The 17,382-nt window shown below is 46.4% G+C and overlaps 1 protein-coding gene across 1 annotated transcript in view; it reads left to right on the forward strand.

The window, feature by feature from the left end:
• The window catches only part of LOC137301335 (G protein-activated inward rectifier potassium channel 4-like), a 115,370-nt gene that overhangs the window by 90,808 nt on the left and 7,180 nt on the right, over positions 1–17,382 (forward strand). Inside the window, exon 2 of the mRNA XM_067970781.1 lies at positions 13,451–14,432. Coding sequence (XP_067826882.1) covers positions 13,499–14,432 — 934 coding nt within the window. The 5' untranslated portion in view covers positions 13,451–13,498. The remainder of the gene's footprint in view (positions 1–13,450; positions 14,433–17,382) is intronic.

A 17,382-nucleotide genomic window follows, 5' to 3' on the forward strand; every position in this document is an offset into this window, starting at 1 on the left:
GAAACCAATTAGACACTCTGCCCAGAAGAGAAACCAATTAGACACTCTGCCCAGGAGAGAAACCAATTAGACACTCTGCCCAGGAGGGAAACCAATTAGACACACTGCCCAGGAGAGAAACCAACAAGAAACACTGCCCAGGAGAGAAACCAATTAGACACTCTGCCCAGGAGAGAAACCAATTGGACACTCTGCCCAGGAAAGAAACCAATTAGACACTCTGCCCAGCAGAGAAACCAATTGGACACTCTGCTCGGGAGAGAAACCAATTAGAAACACTTCCCAGGAGAGAAACAAATTAGAAACACTTCCCAGGAGAGAAACCAATTAGACACTCTGCCCAGGAGAGAAACCAATTGGACACTCTGCCCAGGAGAGAAACCAATTAGACACTCTGCCCAGGAGAGAAACCAATTGGACACTCTGCCCAGGAAAGAAACCAATTAGACACTCTGCCCAGGAGAGAAACCAATTAGACACTCTGCCCAGGAGAGAAACCAATCAGACACTCTGCCCAGGAAAGAAACCAATTAGACACTCTGCCCGGGAGAGAAACCCATTAGAAAAATTGCCCAGGAGGGAAACCAATCAGAAACACTGCCCAGGAGAGAAACCAATAAAAAACACTGCCCAGGGGAGAAACCAATAAGACACACTGCCCTGGAGAGAAAACAATTCGACACTCTGCCCAGGAGAGAAACCTATTAGACACTCTGGCCAGGAGAGAAACGAATTAGACACACTGCATTGGAGAGAAACCAATTAGACATTCTGCGCAGGAGAGAAACGAATTGGACACTCTGCCCATGAGAGAAACCAATAAGAAACACTGCCCAGGAGAGAAACCAATTTGAAACACTGCCCAGGAGAGAAACCAATTAGACACACTGCCCAGGAGAGAAACCAATTAGACACACTGCCCAGGAGAGAAACCAATTAGACACACTGCCCAGGAGAGAAACCAATAAGACACACTGCCCAGGAGAGAAACCAATGAGAAACACTGCCCAGGAGAGAAACCAATTAGAAACACTGCCCAGGAGAGAAAATAATAAGAAACACTGCCCAGGAGAGAAACCAATTAGAAACACTGCCCAGGAGAGAAACCAATTAGACACACTGCCCAGGAGAGAAACCAATAAGAAACACTGCCCAGGAGAGAAACCAATTAGACACTCTGCCCAGGAGAGAAATCAATCAGACATTCTGCCCAGGAGAGAAACCAATGAGACACTCTGCACGGGAGAGAAACCAATTAGACACTGTGCCCAGGAGAGAAACCAATTAGACACCTGCCCAGGAGAGAAACCAATTAGATATTCTGCCCAGGAAAGAAACCAATTAGACACTCTGCCCAGGAGAGAAACCAATTAGACACCTGCCCAGGAGAGAAACCAATTAGATATTCTGCCCAGGAAAGAAACCAATTAGACACTCTGCCCAGGAGAGAAACCAATTCGACACTCTGCCCAGGAGAGAAACCAATTAGAAATTCTGCCCAGGAAAGAAACCAATCAGACACTCTGCCCGGGAGAGAAACCAATTAGACACTCTGCCCAGGAGAGAAACCAATGAGACACTCTGCCCAGGAGAGAAACCAATTAGACGTTCTGCCCAGGAGAGAAACCAATTAGACACACTGCCCAGGAGAGAAACCAATTCGACACTCTTCCCGGGAGAGAAACCAATTAGACACTCTGCCCAGGAGAGAAACCAATTAGACATTCTGCCCAGGAGAGAAACCAGTTAGATGCACTGCCCGGGAGAGAAACCAATTTGGCCATCTGCCCAGGAGAGAAACCAATTAGACACACTGCCCAGGAGAGAAACCAATTTGACGCACTGCCCAGGAGAGAAACAAATTAGACGCTCTGCCCAGGAGAGAAACCAATCAGACACTCTGCCCGTGAGAGAAACCAATTGGACACTCTGCCCAGGAGAGAAACCAATTAGACACTCTGCCCAGGAGAGAAACCAATTAGACACTCTGCCCAGGAGAGAAACCAATTGGACATTCTGCCCAGGAAAGAAACCAATTCGACACTCTGCCCAGGAGAGAAACCAATCAGACACTCTGCCCAGGAGAGAAACCAATTGGACATTCTGCCCAGGAGAGAAACCAATTAGACACTCTGCCCAGGAGAGAAACCAATTAGACACTCTGCCCAGGAGAGAAACCAATTAGACACTCTGCCCAGGAGAGAAACCAATTTGACACTCTGCCCAGGTGAGAAACCATTTGGACACACTGCCCAGAAGAGAAACCAATTAGACACACTGCCGAGGAGAGAAACCAATTCGACACTCTGCCCAGGAGAGAAACGAATCAGAAACACTGCCCAGTAGAGAAACCAAATTGAAACACTGCCCAGGAGAGAAACCAATTAGACACTCTTCCCAGGACAGAAACCAATTAGACACACTGCCCAGGATAGAAACCAATAAAATACACTGCCCAGGAGAGAAACCAATAAGAAACACTGCCCAGGAGAGAAACCAATTAGAAACACTGCCCCGGAGATAAACCAATTAGACACTCTGCCCAGGAGAGAAATCAATCAGACATTCTGCCCAGGAGAGAAACCAATCAGACACTCTGCCCAGGAGATAAACCAATTAGACACTCTGCCCAGGAGAGAAACCTATTGGACACACTGCCCAAGAGAGAAACCACTTCGACGCACTGCCCGGCAGAGAAACCAATTTGGCCATCTGCCCAGGAGAGAAACCAATTAGACACACTGCCCAGGAGAGAAACCAATTTGGCACACTGCCCAGGAGAGAAACCAATTGGACATTCTGCCCAGGAGAGAAATCAATTGGACACTCTGCCCGGGAGAGAAACCAATTAGACACTCTGCCCAGGAGAAAAACCAATTAGACACTCTGCCCAGGAGAGAAACCAATAAGACACACTGCCCAGGAGAGAAACCAATGAGAAACACTGCCCAGGAGAGAAACCAATAAGAAACACTGCCCAGGAGAGAAACCAATTAGAAACACTGCCCAGGAGAGAAACCAATTAGACACACTGCCCAGGAGAGAAACCAATAAGAAACACTGCCCAGGAGAGAAACCAATTAGAAACACTGCCCAGGAGAGAAATCAATCAGACATTCTGCCCAGGAGAGAAACCAATGAGACACTCTGCACGGGAGAGAAACCAATTAGAAATTCTGCCCAGGAAAGAAACCAATTAGTCACTCTGCCCAGGAGAGAAACCAATTAGACACCTGCCCAGGAGAGAAACCAATTAGATATTCTGCCCAGGAAAGAAACCAATTAGACACTCTGCCCAGGAGAGAAACCAATTCGACACTCTGCCCAGGAGAGAAACCAATTAGACGTTCTGCCCAGGAGAGAAACCAATTAGACACACTGCCCAGGAGAGAAACCAATTTGACACTCTTCCCGGGAGAGAAACCAATTAGACACTCTGCCCAGGAGAGAAACCAATTAGACATTCTGCCCAGGAGAGAAACCAGTTAGATGCACTGCCCGGGAGAGAAACCAATTTGGCCATCTGCCCAGGAGAGAAACCAATTAGACACACTGCCCAGGAGAGAAACCAATTTGACGCACTGCCCAGGAGAGAAATAAATTAGACGCTCTGCCCAGGAGAGAAACCAATCAGACACTCTGCCCGTGAGAGAAACCAATTCGACACTCTGCCCAGGAGAGAAACCAATTAGACACTCTGCCCAGGAGAGAAACCAATTAGACACTCTGCCCAGGAGAGAAACCAATTCGACATTCTGCCCAGGAAAGAAACCAATTCGACACTCTGCCCAGGAGAGAAACCAATCAGACACTCTGCCCAGGAGAGAAACCAATTGGACATTCTGCCCAGGAGAGAAACCAATTAGACACTCTGCCCGGGAGAGAAAGCAATTCGACGCTCTGCCCAGGAGAGAAACCAATTAGACACTCTGCCCGGGAGAGAAACCAATTGGACACTCTGCCCAGGAGAGAAACCAATTAGACACTCTGCCCAGGAGAGAAACCAATTTGACACTCTGCCCAGGTGAGAAACCATTTGGACACACTGCCCAGAAGAGAAACCAATTAGACACACTGCCGAGGAGAGAAACCAATTCGACACTCTGCCCAGGAGAGAAACGAATCAGAAACACTGCCCAGTAGAGAAACCAAATTGAAACACTGCCCAGGAGAGAAACCAATTAGACACTCTTCCCAGGACAGAAACCAATTAGACACACTGCCCAGGATAGAAACCAATAAAATACACTGCCCAGGAGAGAAACCAATAAGAAACACTGCCCAGGAGAGAAACCAATTAGAAACACTGCCCAGGAGATAAACCAATTAGACACTCTGCCCAGGAGAGAAATCAATCAGACATTCTGCCCAGGAGAGAAACCAATCAGACACTCTGCCCAGGAGATAAACCAATTAGACACTCTGCCCAGGAGAGAAACCTATTGGACACACTGCCCAAGAGAGAAACCACTTCGACGCACTGCCCGGGAGAGAAACCAATTTGGCCATCTGCCCAGGAGAGAAACCAATTAGACACACTGCCCAGGAGAGAAACCAATTTGGCACACTGCCCAGGAGAGAAACCAATTGGACATTCTGCCCAGGAGAGAAATCAATTGGACACTCTGCCCGGGAGAGAAACCAATTAGACACTCTGCCCAGGAGAAAAACCAATTAGACACTCTGCCCAGGAGAGAAACCAATTGGACACACTGCCCAGGAGAGAAACCAATTAGAAACACTGCCCAGGAGAGAAACCAATAAAATACACTGCCCAGGAGAGAAACCAATTAGACACTCTGCCCAGGAGAGAAACCAATTTGACACACTGCCCAGGAGAGAAACCAATTAGAAACACTGCCCAGGAGAGAAACCAATAAAATACACTGCCCAGGAGAGAAAACAATTAGACACACTGCCCAGGAGAGAAACCAATAAAATACACTGCCTGGGAGAGAAAACAATTCGACACACTGCCCAGGAGAGAAACCAATTGGACACACTGCCCAGGAGAGAAACCAATTAGAAACACTGCCCAGGAGAGAAACCAATAAAATACACTGCCCAGGAGAGAAACCAATAAAAAACACTGCCCAGGGGAGAAACCAATTAGACACTCTGCCCAGGAGAGAAACCAATTGGACACTCTGCCCGGGAGAGAAACCAATAAAATACACTGCCCAGGAAAGAAACCAATAAGAAACACTGCCCAGGAGAGAAACCAATTAGAAACACTGCCCAGGAGAGAAACCAATTAGAAACACTGCCCAGGAGAGAAACCAATTAGACACTCTACCCAGGACAGAAACCAATTAGACACACTGCCCAGGAGAGAAACCAATAAAATACACTGCCCAGGAGAGAAAACAATTGGACACACTGCCCAGGAGAGAAAACAATTCGAAACACTGCTCAGGAGAGAAATCAATCAGACATTCTGCCCAGGAGAGAAACCAATCAGACACTCTGACCAGGAGAGAAACCAATTGGACACTCTGCCCAGGAGAGAAACCAGTTAGACGCACTGCCCGGGATAGAAACCAATTTGGCCATCTGCCCAGGAGAGAAACCAATCAGACACTCTACCCAGGACAGAAACCAATTGGACACACTGCCCAGGAGAGAAACCAATAAAATACACTGCCCAGGAGAGAAACCAATAAGAAACACTGCCCAGGAGAGAAAACAATTCGAAACACTGCTCAGGAGAGAAATCAATCAGACATTCTGCCCAGGAGAGAAACCAATCAGACACTCTGCCCAGGAGAGAAACCAATTAGACACTCTGCCCAGGAGAGAAACCTATTGGACACACTGCCCAAGAGAGAAACCAGTTAGACGCACTGCCCGGGAGAGAAACCAATTTGGCCATCTGCCCAGGAGAGAAACCAATTAGACACTCTGACCAGGAGAGAAACCAATTAGACACTCTGCCCAGGAGAGAAACATATTGGACACACTGCCCAAGAGAGAAACGACTTCGACGCACTGCCCGGGAGATAAACCAATTTGGCCATCTGCCCAGGAGAGAAACCAATTAGACACACTGCCCAGGAGAGAAACCAATTGGACACACTGACCAGGAGAGAAACCAATTGGAAACTGTGCCCAGGAGAGAAAGCAATTTGGCACACTGCCCAGGAGAGAAACCAATTGGACATTCAGCCCAGGAGAGAAATCAATTGGACACTCTGCCCGGGAGAGAAACCAATTAGACACTCTGCCCAGGAGAAAAACCAATTAGACACTCTGCCCAGGAGAGAAACCAATTGGACACACTGCCCAGGAGAGAAACCAATTAGAAACACTGCCCAGGAGAGAAACCAATAAAATACACTGCCCAGGAGAGAAACCAATTAGACACTCTGCCCAGGAGAGAAACCAATTTGACACACTGCCCAGGAGAGAAACCAATTAGAAACACTGCCCAGGAGAGAAACCAATAAAATACACTGCCCAGGAGAGAAAACAATGAGACACACTGCCCAGGAGAGAAACCAATTGGACACTCTGCCCAGGAGAGAAACCAATAAAATACACTGCCCAGGAAAGAAACCAATAAGAAACACTGCCCAGGAGAGAAACCAATTAGAAACACTGCCCAGGAGAGAAAACAATTAGACACTCTGCCCAGGAGAGAAACCCATTCGACACTCTGCCCGGGAGAGAAACCAATTACACACTCTGCCCAGGAGAGAAACCAATTAGACACTCTGCCCGGGAGAGAAACCAATTAGACACTCTGCCCAGGAGAGAAACCAATTAGACACTCTGCCCAGTAGAGAAACCAATAAGACACTCTGCCCAGGAGAGAAACCAGTTTGACACTCTGCCCAGGAGAGAAAGCAATTGGTCACTCTACCCAGGAGGGAAACCAATTAGACTCACTGCCCAGGAGAGAAACCAATTAGACACTCTGCCCAGGAGAGAAACCAATTCGACACTCTGCCCAGGAGAAAAACCAATTAGACACTCTGCCCAGGAGGGAATCCAATTAGACACACTGCCCAGGAGAGAAACCAATTGGACACACTGCCCAGGAGAGAAACCAATTGGACACTCTGCCCAGGAGAGAAACCAATTCGACACTCTGCCCGGGAGAGAAACCAATTAGACACTCTGCCCAGGAGAGAAACCAATTAGACACTCTGCCCAGTAGAGAAACCAATAAGACACTCTGCCCAGGAGAGAAACCAGTTTGACACTCTGCCCAGGAGAGAAAGCAATTGGTCACTCTACCCAGGAGAGAAACCAGTTTGACACTCTGCCCAGGAGAGAAAGCAATTGGTCACTCTACCCAGGAGAGAAACCAATTGGACACCCTGCCCAGGAGAGAAACCAATTAGACACTCTGCCTCGGAGAGAAACCAATTAGACATTCTTCCCGGGAGAGAAACCAATTACACACTCTGCCCAGGAGAGAAACCAATTAGACACTCTGCCCGGGAGAGAAACCAATTAGACACTCTGCCCAGGAGAGAAACCAATTAGACACTCTGCCCAGTAGAGAAACCAATAAGACACTCTGCCCAGGAGAGAAACCAATTCGACACTCTGCCCAGGAGAGAAACCAATTAGACACTCTGCCCAGGAGAGAAACCAATTAGACACTCTGCCCAGGAGGGAATCCAATTAGACACACTGCCCAGGAGCGAAACCAGTTTGACACTCTGCCCAGGAGAGAAAGCAATTGGTCACTCGACCCACGAGAGAAACCAATTAGACTCACTGCCCAGCAGAGAAACCAGTTAGACACTCTGCCCAGGAGAGAAACCAATTAGACACTCTGCCCAGGAGAGAAACCAATTAGACACTCTGCCCAGGAGAGAAACCAATTCGACACTCTGCCCAGGAGAGAAACCAATTAGACACTCTGCCCAGGAGAGAAACCAATTCGACACTCTGCCCAGGAGAGAAACCAATTCGACACTCTGCCCAGGAGAGAAACCAATTAGACACTCTGCCCAGGAGAGAAACCAATTCCACACTCTGCCCAGGAGAGAAACCAATTCCACACTCTGTCCAGGAGAGAAACCAATTGGACACTCTGCCCAGGAGAGAAACCAATTGGACACTCTGCCCAGGAGAGAAACCAATTAGACACGCTGCCCAGGAGAGAAACCAATTGGACACTCTGCCCAGGAGAGAAACCAATTAGACACTCTGCCCAGGAGAGAAACCAATTAGACACTCTGCCCGGGAGAGAAACCAATTGGACACACTGCCCAGGAGAGAAACCAATTGGACACTCTGCCCAGGAGAGAAACCAATTAGACACTCTGCCCAGGAGAGAAACCAATTCGACACTCTGCCCAGGAGAGAAACCAATTAGACACGCTGCCCAGGAGAGAAACCAATTAGACACTCTGCCCAGGAGGGAATCCAATTAGACACTCTGCCCATGAGAAAACTTGAAGCAGGAGGGGGAGGATCCAGTTGTCATGGTCCACGTAGCAACCAATGACATCGGTAGAACTGGTCCTGAGGTTCTGCTGAGGGAGCTTGAGGAGCTACGGTCCGAATTAAAATGCAGAATCTCAAAGTTAATAATCTCTGGATTACTCCCTTAGCCACGTGCAATTTGACATCGGGACAAACAGATTAGATGCTTAAAAGGGTGACTGCAAGAGTGGTGTGGGAAACAGGTCATTCAATTCATGGGTTTGGTGTAGTTTTTGGCCCCCTACACTAGTTGCACTGTTGAACAGAGTATAAATTGGGAAATTGGAGGAGCTTGTAACTCGGGTAATGCAATAATCGTGGGGGACTTAATCTTCATATGAACTGGACAAACCAAATTGGCCAAAGTAATTTGGAGGACAAGTTCATTGAATACATTCGAGACAGTTTTCTAGAACAGTATGTCAAGGAACCATCTGGGGAACAGGCTTTTTCAGATCTAGTACTGTGTAATGAGACAGGATTAATTAGTAATCTTATATTTAAGGATCCTCTGGGGCAGAGTGATCATAATATGAGAGAATTTCATATTGAGTTTGAGAGTGACGTCGTTATGTCCGAAACTAGGGTCTTAAATTTAAGCAAAGCCAATTATACAAGTATGAGGGGCGAGTTGGCTACGGTAGATTGGGAAATTAGATCAAAAGACATGACGGTATATAAGCAATGGTGAACATTTAAAGAAATAATTCATAATACTCAACAATTTTTTTTTAATCGTTTTTGGGATGTGGGCATCACTGGCAAGGCCAGCATTTATTGCCCATCCCTAATTGCCCTTGAGAAGGTGGCGGTGAGCCGCCTTCTTGAACCCCTGCAGTCCGTGTGGTGAAGGTTCTCCCACAGTGCTGTTAGGGAGGGAGTTCCAGGATTTTGACCCAGTGACGATGAAGGAATTGCGATATATTTCCAAGTCGGGATGGTGTGTGACTTGGAGGGGAACGTGCAGGTGGTGTTGTTCCCATGTGCCTGCTGAAATACAATTCTGCTGCTGCTGCTGATGGCCCACGGTGCCTCAAGGGTGCCCAGTTTTGAGCTGCTAGATCTGTTCTTAATCTATCCCATTTAGCACAGTGGCAGTGCCACACAACACGTTGGATGGTGTCCTCAGTGTGAAGACAGGATTTCATCTCCACAAGGACTGTGCAGTGGTCACTCCTACTAATATTGTCATGGACAGATGCATCTGCGACAGGTAGATTGGTAAGGACGAGGTCAAGTAGGTTTTTCCTCTGTTTTGGTTTGCTCACCACCTGCCCAGTCTGGCAGCTATGTCCTTCAGGAATATACATTCCCTTGAAGAATAAAAACTCCATGGGAAAGGTGATCCAATTGTAGATAACGAGAGAAGTTAAGGATAGTATTAGATTAAAAATAGAGGCTTACAATCTTGCCAAAAAGAGTAGTAAGCCTGAGGATTGGGAGGGTTTTAGGTATCAGCAAAGGATGACCAAGAAATTGATAAAGAGGGAGAAAATAGAATATGAGAGTAAACTAGCAAGAAATATAAGAACAGATTGTAAGAGTTTCTTCAAGTATGTTAAAAGGAAGAGATTAGCGAAAGTAAACATTGGTCCCTTGGAGGCTGAGACAAGAGAAATTATAATGGGGAATAAGGAAAGAGACATTAAACAAACATTTTGAATCTGTCTTCACAGTAGAAGACACAAAAAAACACAAAATAATGGGGAAACACGGGTCTAATGAGAATGAGGAACTTAAAGTAATTAAAATTAGTAAACAAAAAGTACTGGAGAAATTAGTAGGACTAAAAACGAACAAATCTTCTGGACCTGACGGCCTGCATCCTCGGGTTTTAAATGAGGTGGCTGCAGAGATAGTTTTGTGCATTGGTTTTGATCTTCCAGAATTCCCTAGATTCTAGAACGGTCCCTGTGGATTGGAAGGTAGTAAATGTAACCCCGCTATTCAAAAAAAGAGGGAGAGAGAAAACAGGGAACCAAAAGCCAGTTAACCTCACATCAGTAGTAGGGAAAAGGCTGGAATCCATTATTCAGGACGTGGCAACAGGGCACTTAGAAAATCATAATATGATTAGGCAAAGTCAACACAGCTTTTTGAAAGGGAAATCTTGTTTGACAAATTTATTTGAGTTTTTTGAGGGTGTAACTGGCAGGGTCGATAAAGGGGAATCAGTGGATGTCGTATATTTGGATTTTCAAGAGGCATTCAATAAGGTGCCACAGAAGAGGTTGTTACACAAGATAAGGGCTCGTGAGATTGGGGGTAATACATTAGTATGGATAGAGGATTGGTTAACAGACAGAAAACAGAGAGTAGGGATAATCAGGTCATTTTCGGGTTGGCAGGTTGTAACTAGTGGGGTGCCGCAAGGATCAGTGCTTGGGCCTCAGCTATTTACAATCCATATTAATGACTTAGATGAGGGGGCCGAGTGTAATGTATCCAAGTTTGCTGCCGATACAAAGCTAGGTGGGAAAGTAAGCTGTGAGGAGGACACTAAGAGGCTGCAAAGGGATATAGACAGGTTAAGTGAGTGGGCGAGAAGATGGCAGATGGAGTATAATGTGGGGAAATGTGAAATTATCTACTTTGGTTGGAAGAATAGAAAAGCAGAATATTTTTTAAAAGATGAGAAACTAAGAAATGTTGGTAGTCAGAGGGATTTGGGTGTCCTTGTATACAAATCACAGAAAGTTAACATGCAGGTACAGCAGGCAATTAGGAAGGCTAATGGTATGTTGGTCTTTATTGCAAGGGGATTGGAGTATAAGAATAAGGAGGTCTTGCTGCAATTATATAGGGCTCTGATAAGACCACACCTGGAGTTTTGGTCTCCTTATCTAAGTTGGAGGAGGTGCAACAAAGGTTCACCAGATTGATTCCTGGGATGAGAGGGTTGTCCTATGAGGAATGATTGAGTAGAACGGTCCTATACTCTCTGGGGTTTAGAAGAATGAGAGGTGATCTCATTGCAACATAAAAATTTCTTAGATGACTGGACAGGGTAAATGCTGAGAGGTTGTTTCCCCAGACTGGAAAATCTAGAACTTGCTATCATAGTCTCAAGTTAAGGAGTCGGCCATTTAGGACCGAGATGAGGAAAAATTTCTTTACTCAGAGAGTTGTGAATTTTTGGAATTCTCTACCTCAGAGGGCTGTGGATGCTCAGTTGTTGAAAATATTCAAGTCTAAGATCGATAGATTTTTGGACACTAAGGGAATCAAGGGATATGGGGATAGGGCAGGAAAGTGGAGTTGAGGTAGAAGGTCAGCCATGATCTTATTGAATGGCGGAGCAGGCTCGAGCGGCTGTATGGCCTACTCCTGCTCCTATTTCTTATGTTCTTAGTAACCAATTAGGCACACTGCCCAGAAGAGCACCAACTAGAATCATAGAATGGTTACAGCACAGAAGGAGGCCAGTCGGCCCATCAAGCCCGTGTCGGCTCTTTGTAAGAGCAATCCAGTTAGTCCCATTCCCCCGCTTTTTCCCCATATCCCTGCAAATTTTTTCCCTTCAAGTATTTATTCAATTCCTTTCTGAAAGCCGCGATTGAATCTGCTTCCACCACCCTTTTAGACAGTGCTTTCTAGATCATAACTATTCGCTGCGTAAAAAAGTTTTTCCTCATGTTGCCTATGGTTCTTTTGCCAACCACCTTAAATCTATGTCCTCTGGTTCTTGACCCTTCCGCCAATGGGAACAATTTCTCTTTATGTACTTTATCTAAACCCTTCATGATTCTATCAAATCTCCTCTAAACCTTCTCTGCTCTAAGGAGAACAACCCCAGCTTGTCCAGTCTGTCCATGTAACTGCCCCCGATCCCTGGAACCATTCCAGTAAATCTTTTCTGCATCTTCTCCAACGCCTTCACATCCTCCCGAAAGTACGGTGTCCAGAATTGGACACAATACTCCAATTGTGGCCGAACCAGTGTTTTATAAAGTTCATCATAACCTCCTTGCTTTTGTACTCTATGCCTCTATTTATAAAGCCCAGGATCCCGTATGCCTTTTTAACCGCTTTCTCAACCTGTCCTGCCACCTTCAAAGATTTGTGCACATATACCCCCAGGTCTCTATGTTTAGGACCTCGTTTAGAATTGTACCATTTAGTTTATATTGCCTATCCTCATTCATCCTGCCAAAATGTAACATTTTGCATTTCTCTACGTTAAATTTCATCTGCCACATGTCCGCCCATTCTACCAGCCTATCTGTGTCCTCTTGAAATCTATTACAATCCTCCTCACTGTTCACTACACTTCCAAGTCATCTGCAAATTTTGAAATTGTGCCCTGTACACCCGAGTCCAAGGCATTAATATATATTGAACTAGACACACTGCCCAGGAGAGAAACTAACTAGTGTAAGTCAGTGTCAACATTTGGTGTGGACAGAATAGGGCTCAGCCTACCACGGTCGAATAGCCTGCTGGCATTCACCAACAAGGTACAGAAATGAATAATGGCCAATTGGGCCATGCACCCAGGGCAATGGTGCCTAGGATGTGATAGTCGAACAAGGAGGAACTACCAACAAGAGAAAGATTGAGAGGAGGGGTAGTGAAAAAAAGAGGAATCTCACTGTTATTGGTAAGAAGACCCTGGGCTTGGCTCCCCCCCCCCACCCCGCACTTCCCCATTCCCTTTTGGATTAATAAATGTTGGACATATACCAGTTAGAGTGAGTAAAGCAGAGACTCCCCATAGGCTGGAACAAGACCAGGGGCCTACACATAAGTTCCACAACACACCCCGTGGAAGGAGTGATGCACTGATGCAATAAGGAAGATGGGACATCGACACTTGCTGCAGACAGCACAACAATAGTGATCCAACCCTACAATGCCCCCGGCCAACCCCCCACCTCCCTGTGACCCTAATCCTGAAGGGATTGTTGTCAGCCTTATTGTACCAACAAGTGTTCCTGCACATTCCATGTTAACAAAGTGTGGAACAACTATACGATTTTCCAGCTGAAATATTCTCTCTTCATTTCAGGGGGTAATAGTGGAGTGAGGTCCATATTTGATCTGAGGTAACTGCAGAATGGCAGGAGATTCCAGAGTCCTCACAAACAAAGACATGGATATTAGAGCAACCGCAAGAGAATCGAAGAAGATACCTAAACAATCGCGGGACAACATCTTAACAACGGATAGGACACGACTACTCACTGAGCCAAAGAAACTCAAGCAAAGGTACGTTGACAAGGATGGGAAGTGCAATGTCCACCATGGAAATGTCCAGGAGACCTACAGATACTTCAGTGACCTGTTCACCACCCTGGTCGACCTAAAATGGCGGTTTAACCTCTTAATCTTCACCTTGGTCTTTACTGTTACCTGGCTTTTCTTTGGCTTCATCTGGTGGCTTATAGCCTACATCCGAGGAGACCTGGACCATTTGGGCGATCCAACGTGGACCCCCTGTGTGGATAATTTGAACGGGTTCGTGTCTGCGTTTTTATTTTCTATCGAAACTGAAACAACCATTGGCTACGGTCACCGAGTCATAACTGAGAAGTGCCCCGAGGGGATTATCCTGCTCTTGATCCAGGCCATCCTGGGATCCATTGTTAACGCTTTGATGGTTGGATGTATGTTTGTGAAGATTTCCCAGCCAAAGAACCGAGCCGAGACCCTCATGTTCTCCCATCGTGCGGTGATTTCTCTCCGGGATGAGAAGCTGTGTCTGATGTTCCGGGTTGGGGATCTTCGCAACTCACACATCGTGGAGGCTTCCATCCGAGCCAAGCTAATCAAATCCAGGCAGACCAAAGAAGGAGAGTTCATCCCTCTCAACCAGACCGACATCAATGTCGGCTTCGACACCGGGGACGACCGGCTCTTCCTGGTTTCACCGCTGATAATTTCACACGAAATTAACGAGCTGAGCCCGTTTTGGGAAATGAACCGAGTTCAAATGGAGAAGGAGGAGTTTGAGATTGTGGTGATCCTTGAAGGCATGGTGGAAGCAACAGGTAGAGTCTGAATAACACAAGCATTTCATCTGTAGTGTGCGGTTCAAAGTGTGCGACTGTCAATTGGGACGTAGACTCCGATTTTAACGATGGGGGGAGGGCGGGTATGGTGTGCAGGAGGTACACCCGGGGAGTTCAGGGACGTGGAGGCCCGGCCAATCCTAATGGCCAGGACTCATCACCATAACTTTCAGTGGACTCCCGCCCGCCCGCCCAAACCTGGCCACATCCACTACCTGGGCGGCTGGCAGGAGCGGACAGGAGGCCGCAGCTGGGGACCCATGGGATAACTCCCCAGTACTCAGGTAAGAGGAGGGGTTCTGAGGCCTAAGGCTTCCTTATGGGGCCCAGAGGAGCTCCTCCTGCCACTCCTGGCCCACGGGGAAACCTAAAATAAAAATGTAAAATTTTTTGGGCCTCTTCTGGCCCACGATCCCCCTCCGACAGGTCTGGCCTGACGGTGAAGCTGTCACTGCCTCCCTCCCCCTCCCCACTCAGGCCTCGGAGTAAAATACCAGATCGGGGCCTTGGTGACATCATTGGGCCCCGATCTGCATATTTAAAGACAACCCTGCCGGATTGGGACAGGTGTCTTGCTCGCCTGCTCAAAAGAACAGGTTATTATTAGGGCCCGTCGGGAAGGCAGCGGGATTGGAGGGTGTAAGTCATTCACCTGATTTTAACAGCCCCCCGCACAGTTTCTAGCAGGAGGTGTTAATCCAAGGCCCCATCTGCCCTCTCAGGTGGACATAGAAGATCCCTTGGTACTATTAGTAGAAAAGCAGGGGAGTTCTCCCTGGTGTCCTGGCCAATATTTATCCTTCAACCAACATCACGAAAATTTTGAAATTAAAAAAAATCACCAAAACAAATCATCTGGTCATTATCTCATTGTTTCTGGGATCTTGCTGTGCGCAAATTGATTGCCGTGTTTCCTACATTACAACAGCGACCACACTTCAAAAGTACTTCATTGGCTGTAAAGTGGTTTAGAATGTCTTGAAGTCGTGAAAGGCAAGTCTTTCTTTAGATGTAATTCAGTCTCCACTTGATTAGTCAGGATGAAGAAAATATTGTATATGAGAGACTCCTTTTAAGGGCAGGTATTTTCAGCTATGTATGTTTAGCAGTGGTTTGTAGACAGCTTCTTCACAGAGCCGCAGTGTTTAAAGGAAAGTGTGCTACCCCTGGGAGCAAGTAGCCATTGTGGGAAACCTACTTTACATAGAGGACGATAAGTGTTGGAACAGACTGCCCAGTGAGGCAGATCATAATGGAACATGTAAGGGAGAACTGGGCCAGATGGACTGCAGAATATCTTCCAGTCCTGTACTGTACCATGTTCTTGAACGAGAGCTCAGACATACTCTCAATCCCTAGATTTTATCCAGTCCATAATGTGACTGTTGTATTTTTAGGGCGTCACCAGATATTTCTCAGTGACACTTTTCAATCCTGTCACCATTGCTTGTGGCTTTATTTATACCATGACTGGTAAAGTAGTGGGCCCAGGAGTCAAAGCGTACTTGATATGTCACCAGTCCACTCGTGTTCTTCAGAAATTAGAAAAATAAACGATGCTTCAGTGCATAGGCTATCAGCTTAAATATAAGGTTTATTAAAAATAAAGGAACATAGTGGAAGATGTGACTGGAAGGCTGTTTCCAGTGGGGTTCCGCAGCGCTCAGTACTCGGTCCCTTGCTTTTAGTTATATATATTAATGATTTGGACTTAAGTGTAGAGGGCATGATTAAGAAGTTTGCAGATGATACAAAAATTGGCCGTGTGGTTGATAGTGAGGAGGAAAGCTGTAGACTGCAGGAAGAGATCAATGGACTGGTCAGGTGGGCAAATGGAATTCAATCCGGAGAAGTGTGAGGTAATGCATTTGGGGAGGGCAAACAAGGCAAGGGAGTACACAATAAATGGGAGGATACTGAGAGGCGTAGAGGCAGTGAGGGACCTCGGAGTACATGTCCACAGATCCCTGAAGGAAGCAGGGCAGGTATATCAGGTGGTTAAGAAGGCATATGGAATGCTTTCCTTTATTAACTGAGGCTTAGAATATAAGAGCAGGGAGGTTGTGCTAGAACTGTATAAAACATTGGTTAGGCCACAGCTTGAGTACTGTGTACAGTTCTGGGTCATCACATTACAGGAAAGATGTGATTGCACTCGAGAGGGTACAGAGGAGATTTACGAGGATGTTGCCAGGACAGGAGAATTTTAGCTATGAGGAAAGATTGGATAAGCTGGGGTTGTTTTTCTTGGAACAAAGGAGGCTGAGGGGAGATTTAATAGAGGTGTACAAAATTATGAGGAGCCTAGATAGAGTGGATAGGGAGGACCTATTTCCCTTAGCAGAGGGGTCAGTGACCAAGGGGCATAGATTTAAAGTAATTGGTAGAAGGATTAGAGGGGAATTGAGGAAAAATTTTTTCACCCAGAGGGTGGTGGGGGTCTGGAACTCACTGCCTGAAAGGGTGGGAGAGGCAGAAACCCTCATCTTATTTTAAAAAGTACCTGGATGTGCACCTGATGTGCCGTAACCTACAGTGCTGGAAAGTAGGATTAGGCGCAGACACGATGGGCCGAATAGCCTCCTCCTATAATTCAATGATTCTATTGATATATTGGATCCCTAACACAAACCCATTTGCACCAACACCCTTCCATTGACTCTTTTAGGACCAAGCAAGCATTCTGTGTTAGTGGTTTCTGATCATGTGGAAATCAGTACGTACATGTCCAGGAATAATGGCTTTCCCGAGTGAGCATGAATGACATTAGATATCTTCTGTGTAGACCATGTTCATCTACCTTTTGAAATGATGTTTTACATACATAAAATTACATAGAAATAGGCCATTCGGCCCAACTGGTCTGTGCCGATGTTTCTGCTCCACATGAGCCTCCTCCCTCCCTACTTCATCTAACCCTTTCAACATA

This window comes from Heptranchias perlo, chromosome 33, assembly GCF_035084215.1.
Source record: "Heptranchias perlo isolate sHepPer1 chromosome 33, sHepPer1.hap1, whole genome shotgun sequence".
Classification (NCBI taxonomy): domain Eukaryota; kingdom Metazoa; phylum Chordata; class Chondrichthyes; order Hexanchiformes; family Hexanchidae; genus Heptranchias; species Heptranchias perlo.